This window comes from Brachycentrus maculatus, unplaced genomic scaffold, assembly GCF_059751285.1.
Source record: "Brachycentrus maculatus isolate JH-2025_06_01 unplaced genomic scaffold, ASM5975128v1 h1tg000087l, whole genome shotgun sequence".
Lineage (NCBI taxonomy): Eukaryota > Metazoa > Arthropoda > Insecta > Trichoptera > Brachycentridae > Brachycentrus > Brachycentrus maculatus.
In genome coordinates this window covers 1440054-1457168 of record NW_028280841.1, presented here as the reverse complement: position 1 = coordinate 1457168, position 17115 = coordinate 1440054, and the positions used below count along the sequence as shown (strand labels likewise).

At 35.3% G+C, this 17115-nt stretch overlaps 2 protein-coding genes and 1 pseudogene across 33 annotated transcripts in view; all 3 read right to left on the bottom strand.

The window, feature by feature from the left end:
- The window catches only part of LOC148310825 (cytochrome P450 6a2-like), a 36700-nt gene extending 21647 nt beyond the window's left edge, over positions 1-15053 (bottom strand). For 11 of the 32 annotated variants that reach the window (XM_088257827.1, XM_088257808.1, XM_088257813.1 and 8 more), the window contains exon 1: positions 2293-2364. The gene's annotated coding sequence lies outside the window, so the exon portion shown is untranslated. Of the gene's footprint in view, positions 1-1658; positions 1832-2199; positions 2365-14928 lie in introns of those variants that run through there. The other 21 variants (XM_088257826.1, XM_088257807.1, XM_088257812.1 and 18 more) reach the window with 7 other exon arrangements.
- Positions 4350-4851, bottom strand: LOC148310826 (cytochrome P450 6A1 pseudogene; annotated as a pseudogene).
- LOC148310824 (uncharacterized) lies at positions 10900-15053 on the bottom strand. The gene is made up of 3 exons (XM_088257723.1): positions 14861-15053; positions 13489-14398; positions 10900-11828 (listed from the first exon to the last, which is right to left on the bottom strand). Exons 2-3 carry the CDS (start codon positions 14348-14350, stop codon positions 10915-10917), a joined length of 1776 nt encoding a protein of 591 aa, XP_088113849.1. The 5' UTR covers positions 14351-14398; positions 14861-15053; the 3' UTR covers positions 10900-10914.
- Positions 15054-17115: the final 2062 nt, after the last annotated feature.

Sequence of the window (17115 nt, the reverse complement as noted above, 5' to 3'; positions counted from 1 at the left end):
AGTAGGAACGTGATAAGCGGTGTTGCATAAGCCGTCGATAGATTTCGGAGTCACTTGGACGTTAGGTACTTTGATGTGCGCACAAAAACGAACAATGCACGGCTGACGGGTAACGACAAAATTAAAAGATAGAGATAAAATGGTTCGTCCGCCATATGCATTCGAGGAGACACACTCGTACAGCACACTCTTCTGCAGCCCGCATAATAATAACATACTATAATCTGTCCATCTCCGTAGTGTAATGGTCAGCACGCTCGGCTACCGTTCTGGAGGTCCCGGGTTCGATTCCCAAGTGGGGTGAAAATAAAATAAATATAAGTGATTTTTTCACTGTAATATTTATTCAATATTACCCTGGACTGGTAACTGAAACGGAGGGCTGATCACATTTCCTTCATGTGTAAACGATCAAGATAACTCTGCATTTATATGATGCAGTGCCCTATGCACCATTGGGGTGCGGATAAGGGCTTCCTAATAATCTGTGAAGTAGGGTCAAATTATAGTAACTTGTGCAAGGGACCCGTAATGGATTGTCGATGGATAATAGTAGAATTGGAAATGCGATGACTGAGCATTTTCAGCAAATGTCTTTGCACTGTTCCGTGTCTGTCAGCTGTGCTCGTCGGGGTTGTGGGCGTATGTGTGCCGCCCAGTGTCGGGTCGGAATCGGATCTAGCTGACGATGAACTAAATAACTACTAATCCCTCTCACTACCTACTTCTTCTTCTTCTTCTTCAAACCCTTATCCGCACCCCAATGGTGCTTAGGGCACTGCATCATTTAAACACAGTGTTATCTTGTTCGTTAACAGGTGTTATATCCACCACCAACAAGATAACACTGTGTGTTCGTTTACACAGTGTTATCTTGTTGGTGGTGGTTTTACAAACTTGTATTTATTTACATTGGCAGTGACAGGGATATTGAAAGCTTTTAAATGTAAATTCACAGTAAAATTGCGATCCAAATTTTGCTACTTATTTTCTATAAATTGCGCAGCTTAGTTCATTTAAAAAATTGCCTTGCAAGAGCAGGTCTGTCGGGAAGCCTAGATACTCCTGTATCAGATCTGGGAATGCGGTGGGACAGCTTTCAATATAGTAACTCCATAGATAAATGACGCCAAACGATAAGGCATAAGGAAATAATGCAAAGCTGAGATAAGCATTATCGATAAAGCTAATAAATGTGTTTAGGTTTGGGCATGTGAATCCAATGCGAAAAGAGAAAAAAAATTAAAAATTTATGAGGCTAACGTAGTTGAAAATAGAAGCAGAGGAAGATCAAATAAAACTGGTTTCACGGCATTTTGGGGCATGATTCCAAATAATTGGGCGTGGTCAGGTCAGGAGTCGGAATAATTGGCGGATATGTACATGAATATGAAAGAGGCAAAGATTGTTTGCGAAGACAGATTGATGTGGCGTTCTATTCTCTCTGCCTACCTCTGCGGAGAGGTGGCGCGATGTTAGTTAGTTCGTTAGGACATTAGAATATTATATACCACTACTCTATATGAGTTTTGAATTTTTGTCGTAAAAAATTCGTCTGTGTAATGTTGAACGCGTTTGGCTACCGTGCTGGAGGTCCCGCGTTCGATTCCCAAGGGACTCATAATAAATTTAAGTCTCCGATATATATTTCTCATTACCTGTAACGTGACACAGATCACCGTTTTTGTAATTAACGATCAAGATAACACTGCGTCGATGCGATGCTTTACGATATATATTCATGGGTGCGGATAAAGGTTAGATGAACATTTGTTTTTTACCGAATAAAAGTAACGTGGAAGTTATCTATACTACGTTTTTAACCTGTTTCCTATTGAAATCGAAGTCTTAGTTGGGAATTACAATGAAGAAGTAACGCGTTCATTATTTTATATCATATGAGATCATATTATTTTCATAAGTTACTCATTGTATTCGTATAAAGTACAACCAGTGGCGAGCACACATAATTAGGTAAGCAGTAGAGGTAGGTAGTATGGTGTGCTAGGTATCACTTAGTAAGGTAGGGTAGGTACTGGTTGCGTTTTTATATGTCACGCGAGTAAGTTAGGATAGGCACTGCTTTTCTGCCTATATGGAATGCACGCCCCTGAGTACAATATATCTGCCCGATAAAAAGTCTTAACAAGTATAAACACGTCGGTAACATAAGAAACGATAAGGAGAGATATTTTTAACATTCACTGTTTATATCACTTTTTTTTATTACTATAAAATGATTAACTTCAGACACGACTGGTATAGAATAACAAATATATTCCGTATTATTACTATCGGTAGGTCACGAACACACGACCGCCCCGCAATGGGAGGGGAAACGAACTAACTGGATATGAAAGCACTAAGCCAATTGATCGTGAGGACTATGTATTTATACGTAGCGGTACGTGGGATGCTGAATAAGTTTCAGGAAAAGCTACAAAAATGGTCATTATGATTATGATTCTCGATACCATTTTTTTTTATTTACATAATTTATAATGGACGTTTGTCTTATTGCCCTTCAACATATCACGCGAAGATGAATGTTTTTAGTTATTTTACCCAAACATTTATCATATCAAGACCTTATTTGTGCTCTCTCAACTCGTTTAATTAAAAAAAAAACTAACTAACAAACCATCACGCCGCTTCTTCGCAGGGGTAGGCGGAGAGAATAGAGCGCCACACTACTCTGTCCTTGCAAACATTCTTCGCCTCTTCCACGTTCATGCATCTCCTCATACACACCCGCCGATTGTTACGACTCCTAACCTGATCACTTTCAAGTATTTGGCATACCTGATCGTGCCATGTTTTTCTCGGTCTTCCTCTGCTTCTTTTCCCAATAAAATTCGCCTCATAAATTTGTTTTACCGTTCTTTCCTCACTCATTCGTTCTACGTGTCCAAACCATCTCAACACACCTTTCTTAATTTTATCGATAATGCTTATCTCAGCTTTGCATTCCTACCTTATTTCACTATTCGAACATCTATCATACATCGTTTTGTCGCATATTCTTCTGAGAGATCGCATTTCGACTGCATTCAGTCTACTTTCATCCTTCTTTTGCCAACTCCATGTTTCACTTCCATACATTAGAGTTGGAACCAGGACTCCGTTGTGCACTGCCAGTTTAGCTTCCGCTGATAGGTTTTTATTTGCTATAACTGATTTCAGTGCACCATTCACTTTGTTCCCAGCATTCACTCTCCTTTCTATGTCTTTATCAATCTTTCCATCCCTAGAAAACATACTACCCAAATACACGAAATCATCTACCTGTTCCAAAATCTCTCCGTTTACCAATATTTCACATTCAGATCTGCATTCTTCTCTTTCAAAAACCATCATTTTGGATTTGCTAACATTCATCAATAAATCACTTTCCTTGCACACATTATACACTTATTCGTTTCATTTTATTTGTTTATTTTATTTTATTATTTTACATCTCATGGAAGATGAAGGAGAATATGGAAGTCTGGGCAATTACGGAGCTGACGACCGTCAGAGGCTGGTTTAAGTGATCACTTTACACGCGTGTAACATTCACCAATTTAATCCGGGTCTAATCGAGATGATGGTTACGACGAAATCCGGTCACTGGTCGAATAAAATAAAAGTGAAAATAAAACATTTTTTTTTAAATAATATTTTTTTTAAAACACAGTTTCTCAAAACTTATGTAGCAACCTATACAATAAACACTAAAGTAAACACAAAAGACTTGTGAATAAATAAGGAACCTGTTTGTTCTTTACTTAAGGACGAATGAATCATCATACATGGCTATAAAATGCATTTTTTTAACGTTTTAAAAACATCTCAAATTTACTAAATCATGCTAAAATATAGAAAAATTCCAGAGACAAATTTCAGTTCAGTCTCCACCTTAATACATTAGTTTTTTTTGTTCTTTCTTCACTCATTCGATCCACATAGCCAAACCATCTCAACACACCTTTCGTAATTTCATCGATCACGCTTATCTCAGCCTTACATTCCTTCCTTTAATAAAATATTTATTATGATGGTAATTATGTAAATAGTATTATTTATTGATTCGGCATTAACTTTGTGGAATGACATGATTATTTTAATTAAATTAAACACTTGAATAATCCACTGAATTGAGTTAACTCAATTCAGTGGATTATTTAAGTGTTTAATTTAATTAAAATGTTAATACTATAAATATATCCAGATAAGGGTAGCTGTAGATGTAGATGGTCACCGTTCGAAAGTCACGTTAACTTTATAAAAACAAAAGCATTAAATCTTACCTGCATCGTCATCGGCAACAAATCCATCATTATTTAATTGTATAATAGTTGCATGAAATCATTTCGGACTATGTTGTTCTCCTCTCTATACTTTGTTCTCCTCTCTGTACTTGATAGTTTTATCGACGGTGTTATAAAAGAAATCGTTCAATTCCTTTCCCAAGGCGCTAAAGTTGACAACGTGTATTGTCTGCGGTATTAAAAACATAAGGGTCTGGAGGAGAACATTTAATAGCCCTACATCGAAGAGATTTCTTCCCATCCTTCTGAACTCCGAATCTTGGTCGTTGAAGCTGTTGCATTCCAGACCGAAGGCGCAAGACCCTATCACGTCCGTGTTGAACTTAGCCAACAGATCCTTCACGTCCATGGACGCCATGTTGGACTCGTGGTTTTCCAGGTACGCCGTCATCTCTCGCCCGCACTTCGCCACCGTTTCGAACATGTACCTGATCTTGCTCGACGTGAATGTCGGGGACAGTTTGATTCTCAGATTCTTCCACTTTTCCTGGTTGAGATTGAACAAGTGCGCCGAGAGGGGCTCTACTTTTTTATCGAACATTTTTTGAGTATGAGCGGTGAAGTGAGCAAAATCTTTTACCAAGATCGTTTTAATCATGTCCAAGTCGTTTGCGATGAGGGTTCTTCTAAAAAGCATGAAGATTCCAGCATATTTGAGCCCTTTGGTCTGGAAATATAGGTTGCATATGTTCTCCCCTATGTTCTTTCTCCGCAGTATATTATCTCCGGTGTTTCCAAGAACCAAGGTAGGTTTCGGCCTTTTAACGCCTTTCCTATTCCAGTAGTTATAATTCCATTACATCAACAGATACAACACTCCAAAGGTTGGTAGTATAACATACAGTACGGTACACCAAAACGAAAACATGATTGTTACTTTTGGAGACACGACACGCGATATGTATAAAATTATTTAAAAGAAATGTTGCTGTGATGAAATTTAAAAAAAAAACTTAATTATATTAATTTAAGCCACATGGGAAAAGAGAGAGAAGTTACAGACAGTGTAAAGAAAATAATGCTAGAGTCGATTAGCTATTTGATTGGGGAAGAGAAATACAAAAAAGTAGGTAATATATCACGAGGCAGTAAAAATAAACGTAGCATAGTAAGAATTTTTTGAATTACTTAGGTAATTGGACGTTAGCGTCCAAGTGACTCTGAAATCTAGCTACGGCTTATGCAACACCGTTTATCAAGTCCCTACTCAGGCTTCAACTTTATAAGTTTCATAGCCTATGCCTACTTGTGAGTGGATTTACTCTTTATGTTTAAAGTTACTATAATTTCAAGTAATTCATGAGTGAAAATTCTAGGCAAAAACACTCGCTGCATAGTAAGAAGACGTATATCCTGGCTTAAGTACTCGATAGTGTTTCTACTGATGCACTTTCAAACAGCTACAGTAGAACCACTATCAAGTGCTGCTACTAAAAATTGCCGTGATGATTGGCAAACCTCCAGTGTGGAACGGCACAATAAGAAGTCTTCTTCTTCTAACCCTTACCGCACCTAATGGTGCACAGGGCACTGCATCATATTGACGCAGTGTTATCTTGATCGTTACTTATATGAAGGCAAGGATGTACGCAAATTATTTTTTAATAAATACATTATTGATACCGTATTTCAATATTCATTCATATTATTTGTTCGCAGTACATAATTTGAGTTTGTGCAATTTTTGTTTACATACTCAGGATTTTTTTTTTTAATTTATACAATTTTTTTATCCATCTCAACAAAGCTTAAAGAATATGGAAGTCTAGGCATTAACAGAGCTTACGACCTGTCATAGACTGGTTTGAGCGATCACTTTATACGCGTGTAACATTCTACTCATGATTGACAACAACACTACTCGAATTTCGAAAATTGTATGCATGCTTCAATTGTTGTATTTATGCTTACATGGTCACTGTGATCATGTGATACTGTGTCCATGTCTACCATGGATAGGTCGTTAGCCCTGTAAATGCCCAGACTTCCATGATCTTCTTCATCTTTGTTGAGATATCAATAAAATATCCATATATATTATTTTTATTTTATGTAACGATTTTTTTTTTAATATAAATTTATTTTGTACTGAATTTTTTTAAAAGTTTTTTACTATTAAATATGTTGTAATGGAATAACCGAATTCAAGTTGTGTCAATTCTTAATTTTTTTTTTCAAAACTTCAGTTTAAATTATTCTCATTAAATATTCAATTTTATAATACTACGCAAAATTCCAATAAGATTCTCCGTAATTTGTACAATAAACAGATTCAAACATAGAGACTTTCCAACAGTACAAACTTATAGGAATTATAGAAAAACAATATTGTTTATGCTTTGTAAATTGTTTATGTCTCTAGTTCTTAATTCCTATTGGCCGAGAGCATTTTTCCCGCGAAACAGTAGGAACGTCATTTATAATAGTGGTCATGTGAAAAATATACAAAAGAAAACCTGTTCTGTATTCAAACAAAACGTTTTAACGCGCTATAGATGGCGGAAGTTCAAGACTGCGGCTATTTTTCGCTGTTTATTTACATAATAAAATTATACTTCAAGAAATTCAATTCATAGTAAGTCCTTCTGTCACACGATCGGTACAACAATCGCGAAGATTATAAGGTTGGAAAAACTTGAATACTATACACATAAAAGTGTAAAGCAACTACCGAAAAAATGTTGATCACACTCGCCGTCACAGATTACACTGGAATATATCTATCACATACTCTAATATATTATCTAACTCTATCTACAGTATCTACTCAATGAATTAGGGCCACGCAGAATTTCGCGCAATTTCTCAATTCAAACAGGAATAACTCAGAGAAAACCTTGAATAAAACAACATTGAATTTTATTTACACATGAACACTTTATTACGCTTAAATTATGCATATATTTTCATATAAATATAGTTAGTATTTAGTATTTCCACCTTTGGCAGAAATAACTGCCTTAATTCTTTTTGGCATACTTAAAATGCACTGTTTTATCATGTTATTTATTTCTTCGTCTTCTGACCAAATTTTTTGAATATTTTTTTTAACAGTCTACTGTCAGATTTGGAAATGAGTATACCTTATTTTTTAACATGCTCCATACGTTTTCTATAGGATTAAGGTCCGGAGAATTTCCAGGCCAGGGGAGCAAAGGCAGATTTTTGTTAGACAAAAATTTTATTATTGATTTAGCCCGGTGGCAAGGTGCCCCATCCTGTATGAAGGTGTATGGACCTTCTGTTGGGTCGAGTGTATGGTAGAAGGGCAATAAAATTCGTTCGAGGACCTGCTTATAGGAATTTTGGTTCATTGTTCCTTCCACGAAAAACAACGGCCCAGGTAAATTGTTAATAATACATGACCATATCATTGTTGCAGGGGGGTGTTTGATAACTTTTACCACACAGGCCTCATTGTAACGTTCCATTGGTGTTCTCCTGACGAATCGACGGCTCTCTGTCACGGCTTCTAACCGGCACTCATCACTAAAGATGACCTGAAAAATAATTAAAATTTAAGTTTAATTCAAATATAAAAGTTTATTTACTAAAATGATATGTTGAAAATTCAATTTAAATAAATACCTTTTTCCAATCATCCACCGAGTAATTTCGATGTAGCCTGGCCCATTTTGATCGATCCGCTTTCATTCGTGGTGTCAATTTTGGTACTTTTACAGGGCGCCTGCATTTCAGATTTACTTCGTAAAGACGTCGCCTCAGTGTTGATACAGATATATTTATACCCTCTTCTTCCAATTTTATTTTTAATGTTTTTGCTGATGCACTACGGTTTTCTAAGGCACTTTTAACGTTTTTTCGGTCAGTCCTCGGTGTTGTTTTTCTAATCCTACGACAGTTCTTTCGCCGATTGCTGGTGGCGGGTGACTGATTTTTTATTGATTTTGAAATTCTGTCCACTGTTTGACGAGAAACATTTTCTTTTTTTGAAATTTCTCTATTAGATAGTATTCCTAATTTTAGTAGCACTATAACACTGGACTTTTTTTCCTCAGAAATGTCTTTACTTTTTCCCATTTTGTCCTTTTCAAAAAAAACACTTGTGTTTACAAAAAAAAATTATACTTTATGAACTAACATTGAAAATTAAGTTTTTTTCACAAGACACGATAACTGTATAACCTCTCTGAACAAAACAACAACCAGAACTCAATCCAAAAGATTTCAGAGTATTCAAAAAAATAATGGGTGGCCCTAATTCATTGAGTAGATACTGTAGTATACTACCCATTACTACAATAAGAGCGTTTGTGCACTACACGGAATTAAACGAAATTTTGCCGTCCGGCACGTCAGTTAGCGTATAAAACGGATGATTGGCTTGGATTGACTTGTGCTTTTGTCCATCTTTTTTCAGATCGGTGCTCTTGATCAGTGTAATTGTAAATTTGATAACGCTAAACTGTCGTAATCGCTTTCATTTTTCAAAACCAGACTGCCGGAAGGTAAAATTCCGTGTAGTGCACAAGCGGCTTAGCAAAGCGTTTTTACAGTTTGGAAATAGTGATGGGCAGTTTGTTTCTCTTATTCTCGTTACCGATTTTTAAATTTTAGCCATTACATGGGGTGAATAGAAATGGGTTTTAATTTACGAAAACGTAATCCGGTGTTTTCCGCATTTAGAATCTTGAATGCATGTAAACCATACGTAGTTTTTTGTTGTTGTATAAAGGTAGAGAAATGATATGCGCTCAAGCCGTCTATAGTACTGACATCAGTACGGCGTGTATAATAAATACTTATTATTCGGTGACTATGTCGTTTTAGTATCTCATCAATTTCAAATTGATATTTCGGCGGTTAGACCAATTTTATCAAGCGTAACGATTCCCGTTTTAACAGCGTTATGATTTTTATTTTCTTCGAGTCACGATACAAGCTTCGTCTGCTTAGTCACTTGTGTAAGTGTTTTTTTAATGTGTATGGTGCGTTATTCCTTGTACTTAATCATAATATTGATGGGTTGTTTGAATTCTCTAACGGCTCGTAGTATTGTAAATATTTTTAAAAAAAAATTAAAAAAAAGAAACCAAAAGGCTATTGGAGACAAAGCCACTCGCATCACCAGTGTGAGTGTTTACATTTTGGAATGTTGAATACGGCAAAACCATCTCGTCATAAAATTGCGACTATCTGGTTGATATTAATCCGAATTACCTCTAGATATACGAAATAAACGATTAAAAAAAACGGCTACTTATCAGTACCAGAAAAAAGTTTTCTCTTAATACGTTTATTATTCGGATTTCATTCCACTTAGCCCATTTTTTTCGGCCTAATCGTTACCGTTATCAATTTTAAGAATGTCAACTACCCAAATAATGAGTTTTTTTATATATTTTTGTTTTCAATAATGCATATTTTCATTTATCAATAATGTTTATCAGTAAGTTTCACCACTTATGTGAAATTTTAAAAAATCAGGTGTTAGGAAAATTTCAAAGATTCCAAAGTCATATAATATATAGTGCTGTTGATATGTGCGTGAACATAGTTTTAGAAAAAAATCCTCAATGCTTTTCTATATATTTTCTATTTTCTTAACAAAATCGATAACGCTTCAAAAATCGCATCACACTGCGGCATTCCCAACATTAGTAACCATAAGGTGCGGGCGCCACATTCGATGCGGTGATGTTCGTGTTTAAAAATATCTATGTTTATTTTTGGCATATCGTTTGCTTATCTTACAATTAAATAAATAAAATAAAAATATACACCCAAATTTATGTTTTTAGTAATATGTAGCGAATAAAATATTTTTTATCAAATCATGATAACAATATTTTATAATTTCATTAATTGATTCGGCAGTCACTTTGTGGTAAAATCTATCCATTTTTAATTAATGTTTTACTTAGTAAATACCACTATTTCTTAAAATCTACTGTGACACGTGTTTCGATGCATTCCGCATCATTTTCGATACGGTGTTTGAAAATGATGCGGAATGCATCGAAACACGTGTCACAGTAGATTTTAAGAAATAGTGGTATTTACTAAGTAAAACATTAATTAAAAATATTTTATAATGCCAGGATATTTATGTATAATTAGTGTAACGTAGAAATACAATTCCTGGCCAATATTAGATTAAATAATAATACATAGTTTTACTTTCTATCAAACACGCAATACTTATTGCTAAAAATAACAAAAATCGAAAGGTGCGATGATGGATCGAAGAAGACTTAGTATTTTTCAATATGCTATGATTTTTTAAATAAATCGTCACCATCTGTGAGCGCCATTTCCTTGCCTCGCCTCATTTTTTTCTTTTTTTTTTTGAAAGGAAAAAGGAAAAAAGGTAATATAAATTTATTAGTAATTTAGATATTATTTGGTAAATACCAATATTAAAAAAAGGTGGTATAATTCAAATAAAAAAAATCTTAATTGAAATATCTTAAAAATGTCATTTACGCCAAAAAATTAACAATAACAATAAAATTGCAAACTTTGCCCAGTTTCAGTCAGTATGATCTGACAAACGAAGCAACTACTATAAAAAAATCCTCTGAAATACATCCATAAGTATGTTTAAGAGACTTATACGGTGACTCTTTAATCATCGTACAAATTAATTTAACAAGTAAACATGTGGGATATTTCGCCCATCGCATCGGTTTGTATTCAAATGAAAAAATATACCTGTATCATCGTCAGCCACAAATCCTTTATTCTTCAGCTGAATTAATTGTTGCATGATGTCATGTCGGACTACATTGTTCTCCTCTCTGTACTTTATCGTTTTTTCCACAGTGTTATGGAAGAATGCGTTAACTTCGTCCCCCAAAAGGCTAAATTTACACACGTTTACCATTTTCGGTATGAAGAACATCAGAAACTGAATGAAACACCCGATGAAACTCAATTTGAAGACTCTCCTCTCCATCCTCGTGAACTCTGTATCGGGGTGCTTGAAACTGTTGCATTCCAGACCGAAGGCGCAAGACCCGATGACGTCCGTGTTAAATCTACCCATCAGGTCCTTCACGTCGAAGGAATAGTTCGCGGTTACTTGGTTTTCAAGGTACGTTATCATCTCCGCACCATACTTCACCACCGTTTCAAACATGCGAGTGATCTTGCGCGTGGTAAAAGTCGACGTCAGCTTATTTCTCAGTTTTTTCCACTTTTCTCCGGTGAGGTTGAACAAATTCGCCGAAAGCGGTTCTACTGTCTCGCTAAACTTCACGCTATGGTCAGCAAAATGGTAAAAATCTTTGACTAGAATCGTTTTGATCATATCCAAGTCGTTGACGATGAGCGTTCTCCTGAACATCATGAAGACCCCGGCATACTTGAGACTTTTCGTCCGAAAGTACAGGTCTTGGAAGTTCTCCCCGATGCACCTTCTTTGGAGTATATTATCTCCGATGTTACCAAAAATCAAAGTAGGTGTCGGTCCTTCGACGCCTTTACAATTCCAATAATTATAATTCCGTCGCATTAATAAATACAAAACTCCAAAAATGGTTGATGAAACATATACTCCCGTAGACCAACACGGGAACATATCGATTTGTCACAAAGAAAAATAAAAAATTGCGTAAATGAACCTGTTTTAACCGGTTTGGTTTAATCAATCATTCGAATAATCAATTCCAATTGCCCGACCATCGAAGACTTTAATTAATTAATGATTTGACATATTTTGCTTAATCTTCCAATGTACCGATCATGTTACACCTGCAATCCTTTAATTTATTACAATATTATCTTATTATCCCATACTACTTATTGAACTCCAAGGTTTCTGAGAAATTGGTGAGTGATGTGAGCGCCCCGTCGACACAGTTACTCTTAGATTACTAAATGACGAAATCGTATAACCGATAACGCGGTCGAATATTTACAATTGGATTAGATGGGTTTGTCAATATAAAAATTAGTTTGTTTTAGCAATTTCTATGGCTTTTAGTTATTTACTTACATTTTTTCCGCGAATCTAGCAGATTACTTGCAAAAAAGGTGTTACATATTATGTGCAACAATAACAAAAAACGTTTTAATTTCCTATCGGGGTATGAGAAGCATTCTTAGAAAAATCCACCAATTTTTAAAAATGAATTATTAATGCCAATATACGTTTAATGCAACTTAATTTTCTCTTAACCCAGGTTACATTAGACGAAGCTGAATTTTTTTCTTATAATACCGTTTTTGTATTTAAAAAAAATTAAAATAAATACTTATATGGCTTTAAAAAGAAGAGTTATCGAAGGTTAGAAGTTAAAAAACATAATTAAAAATTATTTTTTAGGTAATTTTTTTTTAAAAATAATTACGATATACATATCGTAGTCGTACAGGAGAAAGTGACCAACTAACAAAACGTAAAATGTTCAGGAGGGCCATTTAAGCCTCTTTTGCTTGGCAAAAAAATAAACATCAATGCAGTTAGTCATTTTTAACAAGTTATACTTCCAAGTTTAAAATCCTTTGAGATTTTTTTCAGGGCAATATTAAGCTAGTAAAATATCAAATAGTCAATGATCACGTTTTTGTAAAAAATGCAGCTGGTCAATTTCTCCTATATGACTACGATATATTCGACGATAAGGAAAAAAATTAATAACCCTTTGTATTTTTGCAATTTCTCTGTGGTTTCATTCATTCATAAAATTTCGGTTGCGTTATTAGCGTTAAAGCTCGATATTTATTTGAAAAAATCTATTCCTGACCTGAAGAAATGATTTCGTTTTGATGTCTTAAAAGGTCAAACACTTTTATGGTAAAACGCTATGCTTTTAATTCCAAAATTGAAGATGCGATGATAGATCGAAGTCTTGCGTTTTCTTACTTTGCAGTAATATATACCTACCCTTTTAAATTTTAATTTCCCTTTACACACGTTAATATTTAATATAAAATCTATTGTGACACGTGTTTCGATACATTCTGCAACATTTTGAGGGATGTATCGAAACACGAGTTATAATAGATTTTTAGTAATAGTAATATGGTGAAATTTAAACAGCTTATCAAATAAATAGATTCCTAGATCAGTAAAAGAAAAATAGGAGTAAAAGGACATGTGATGTATATATTTTGGCTGAAAGTTCACCGCATCCCTATATGCCCATCAAACATCATCTCACGAAAATTTTAAATGTATTTTAAAGACCCGTTAATAACTTAAACAACTCACCTGTCTCGCCAGACACCGACCCGTCATCTTTAAGGTCGATCAACAATTGCATAAAATCATTCCTCGTTATTTTATTATCTTCTCTGTATTGGACAGTTTTTTTAACAGTATTGTAAATATAATCTGCGTCTTTCTTTTCCATGATACTGATTCTCAATAGATTGCTAAAGTCCGGCATGAAGAAAACCATTGTTCTCAGAAAATTTCTGAACAGATTCGGATTTAAGATGTTAAATCCTACATTCCTAAACGTCTGTTCCGAGTTGTCGAAAGTGTTGCATTCAATTCCAAAAGCGCAAGAGGCGATCACGTTTGTGTTTAGGTTTGCTAGCAATTCTTTTACATTGAAAATGTTGTCTTTTTTTAATTCTCTGGCTAAAAAGTCTACCATTTCTACATTGCACCTGGTGACAGTCTCATACATGAACTTCATTTTCGAAGTTGTGAATGTAGGTGTCAGTTTATGTCTCATGTTTTTCCACGCATTTCCAGTCAAATTCACCAAATGCAAAGCGAGAGGATCGGTATTAGGGTTCACCTTGAAGCTTCTATCCGTGAACTGTGCGAAATCTTTGACGAGTATGGATTTGATCAGTTCTAGATCGTGGACTTCCAAGGTCTTGCGGTACAGCGTGAAGATTCCGATGAAAGGAAGGTGTCTCGTCTTCGAGTAGATGTCGTGGATGACGAGGCCGATTTGTTTTCGGAGGAGCACCGACTCTTTGATGTTACCGAAAAATAATTCGGGTGTTGGTCCCTCGATACCCTTTCTTGACCAATAACTGAAGTACCACGATGACCAGGCATAAAACAAAGCCAGTAAAAATAACAGGCTGAGGATAAAAATCCAAATGAAATTCATTTCGATTTTGTCTGTTTACTTTTTTTTTGGGGTTGTGGAAAATCTAATCTGTAACAATAAAATTCCCACAGTTTATTTTTACCTCATACTTATTGCACCCAAATATAATAATACACTACTGTGTCATGTCAATGTAATATGGAAGTCTAAACACTTACAGGGCTTACGAACTGTCATTAGCTGAGAGATAAAATCTAAGAGATTCGATTAAAAACCATGCCATGTGTTTATAAGTAACTAACTAACTAACTAACCATCAGAGGTAGGCAGAGAGAATAGAACCCAACACTACTCTGTCTTTGTAAGCATTATTTGTCTCTTCCACATTCATCTCCTCACACATACCCGACGGTTCTTTCGAATCCTAACCTGACCTCTTTCAAGTATTTAACGTATCTGATCATGCTTAGTTTTCCTCGGTCTTCTTCTGCGCCTTTTTCCAACTACATTCGCCTCTTACCGTTCTTTCCTCACTCATTCGTTCCACATGTCCAAAACATCTGAACAAACCTTTCTCAATAAATTATTATTTTCACTAATGTGTGGCACAACACTTTCCTAAATCACCAAAATATCACCTGAATTTCTATGGTTTTCAGTTCGTTAATTAATAATTAGCAAAATAACAAGTTGTAAATTACAATGCAAACAATTTCGTTTAATTTGACTCGTATCTCGACCCAAGCGAGGTCAACGAAGCACTGGATAAAATGGAAGCATTTATGTACCATAAAATATCATTTGGTTAGGTCAGTGCTCGGCAAACTTATTAACCAAAGAGCCAAATATGCACATTACGACGATTTAAAAAAAAATGAAAGCCAAATCTGTTTTCAATTCTAGCACACCTTTATTATAATTTTAGACCTTTATTAAATTACGGAGACACTCGATAAAACTTGATTCAACACTTAATAAGGACTTTATTCATTGATTAAAAATCTAACTAACTAACTAACTAACCATCACGCCGCTTCCCCGCAGGGGTAGGCAGAGAGAATCGAACGCCACACCACTCTGTCCTTGCAAACATTCTTTGCCTCTTCTACATTCATGCATTCATTACGACTCCTGACCCGGCCGCTTTCAAGTATTTGACATACCCGATTGTGCCAAGTTTTCCTCACTCGTCCTCTGCTTCTTTTTCCAACTACATTCGCCTCATAAATTTGTTTAACCGTTCTTTCTTCACTCATACGCTCCACATGTCCAAACCATCTCAACACACCTTTCTTAATTTTATCGATAATGCTTATCTCAGCCTTACATTCTTTCCTTATTCCATCATTCGAACATCTATCAAACATCGTTTTGCCACACATTCGTCTGAGGGATCGCATTTCGACTGCATTCAGTCTGCTTTCATCCTTCTTTTGCCAACTCCATGCTTCGCTTCCATACATAAGGGTTGGAACCAGAACTCCATTGTGTACTGCCAGTTTAGCTTCCGCTGATAGATTTTTATTTGCTAAAACTGATTTTAGTGCACCATTCACTCTGTTCCCAGCATTCACTCTCCTTTCTATGTCTTTATCAATCTTTCCATCCCTAGAAAACATACTACCCAAATATATTAAAAATATATTAAAATATATTAAAAATCTTTTAGAAGTAATGTATCCATAAGAAAACTACTTATTGCGAATAATATCCTTACATTTATTTTGAATGTTTGATCAGTCAGGTTTGCATGTCGTTATTTGTAGCACGTTTCCAGGTTCTCGACAGTAAGACGATTTCCCAGTTTGCTTTCAATAAGGTTTATACTTCAAAAATATTGTTGGCATGAATACGTAGATTTGAAGAGCCTTCTCGCGGATATTTGTGCTGGAGCCGCACTTAAAAGGTCAATGCGGCTCCGGAGCCACACTTCACCGACCCGTGGGTTAGATCATTCGTGTATATATAGATCCTTGTTATTGTATTATTACTGAAATTGGTCATGACCATGAGATAACGAGCAGCAAAATTTATTCCAACGCTCTCAACCGAAAAAAATAAAGTACTCTTTGTAGAAAACAGAATAAAAGCGAATATACTATATTTATACATTTGACATTTGACATCTCAACATACAGGTAGATGTCTCTTCACTCTCTGGTATGGAAGTCTGGGTATTTACAGGGCTTATGGCAGGTCACGTGAAACTTTGGCGGTGATCCGATAATCGATAATCGAGAGTGAAATTTCAAGGACGCGTCACGTTTATTAGGCATATCACGTTACATGAGAGAGAAGAAAGATATTACATAGAGAGAAGGAGAAAGACTACTATATATTCCGATGCCACGGGAGTGGAGCGAAAGAGAGCAACGATACAAAGCGATAGATGTGCGCGTTGTAGATGTACACCTCAGACACCATATATGAACAAGTGAGATACCATGCGTTGTGTAAGTAGAATTTATCATTGTGTTTTAACAGAACTAACGAATCAACAACAAAATTCGACTCTACAATAGATGCAATTTTTCTCATTATCTCGAAAATATCGAATAACAGACATAAATCTCATATTACTACTACTACTACTACCATCACGCCATTTCCCGGAGGGGTAGGCAGAGAGGATAGAACGCCACAAACCATTAATATCAGTATTACCAATTCAAGCATTAATCAATGACCATGTAAGTAAAATATTAAGTAAGTAAAAAAAATTTTTTTATGCAAATTTTATTTCATAATTGTATTTCTTTCAGATGCTCTCTCTCTCTCTGTTTCTCTACGGATTTTTATACTAAATCATTCTTATTCATTATTTT

Coding starts and splice junctions, on each gene's coding strand:
- LOC148310824 (XM_088257723.1), bottom strand. CDS start 14,350: ATGAATTTCATTTGGATTTTTATCCTCAGCCTGTTATTTTTACTGGCT. Junction 11,829..13,488: donor GTCGGTGTCTGGCGAGACAG/GTGAGTTGTTTA, acceptor GGTCTACGGGAG/TATATGTTTCATCAACCATT.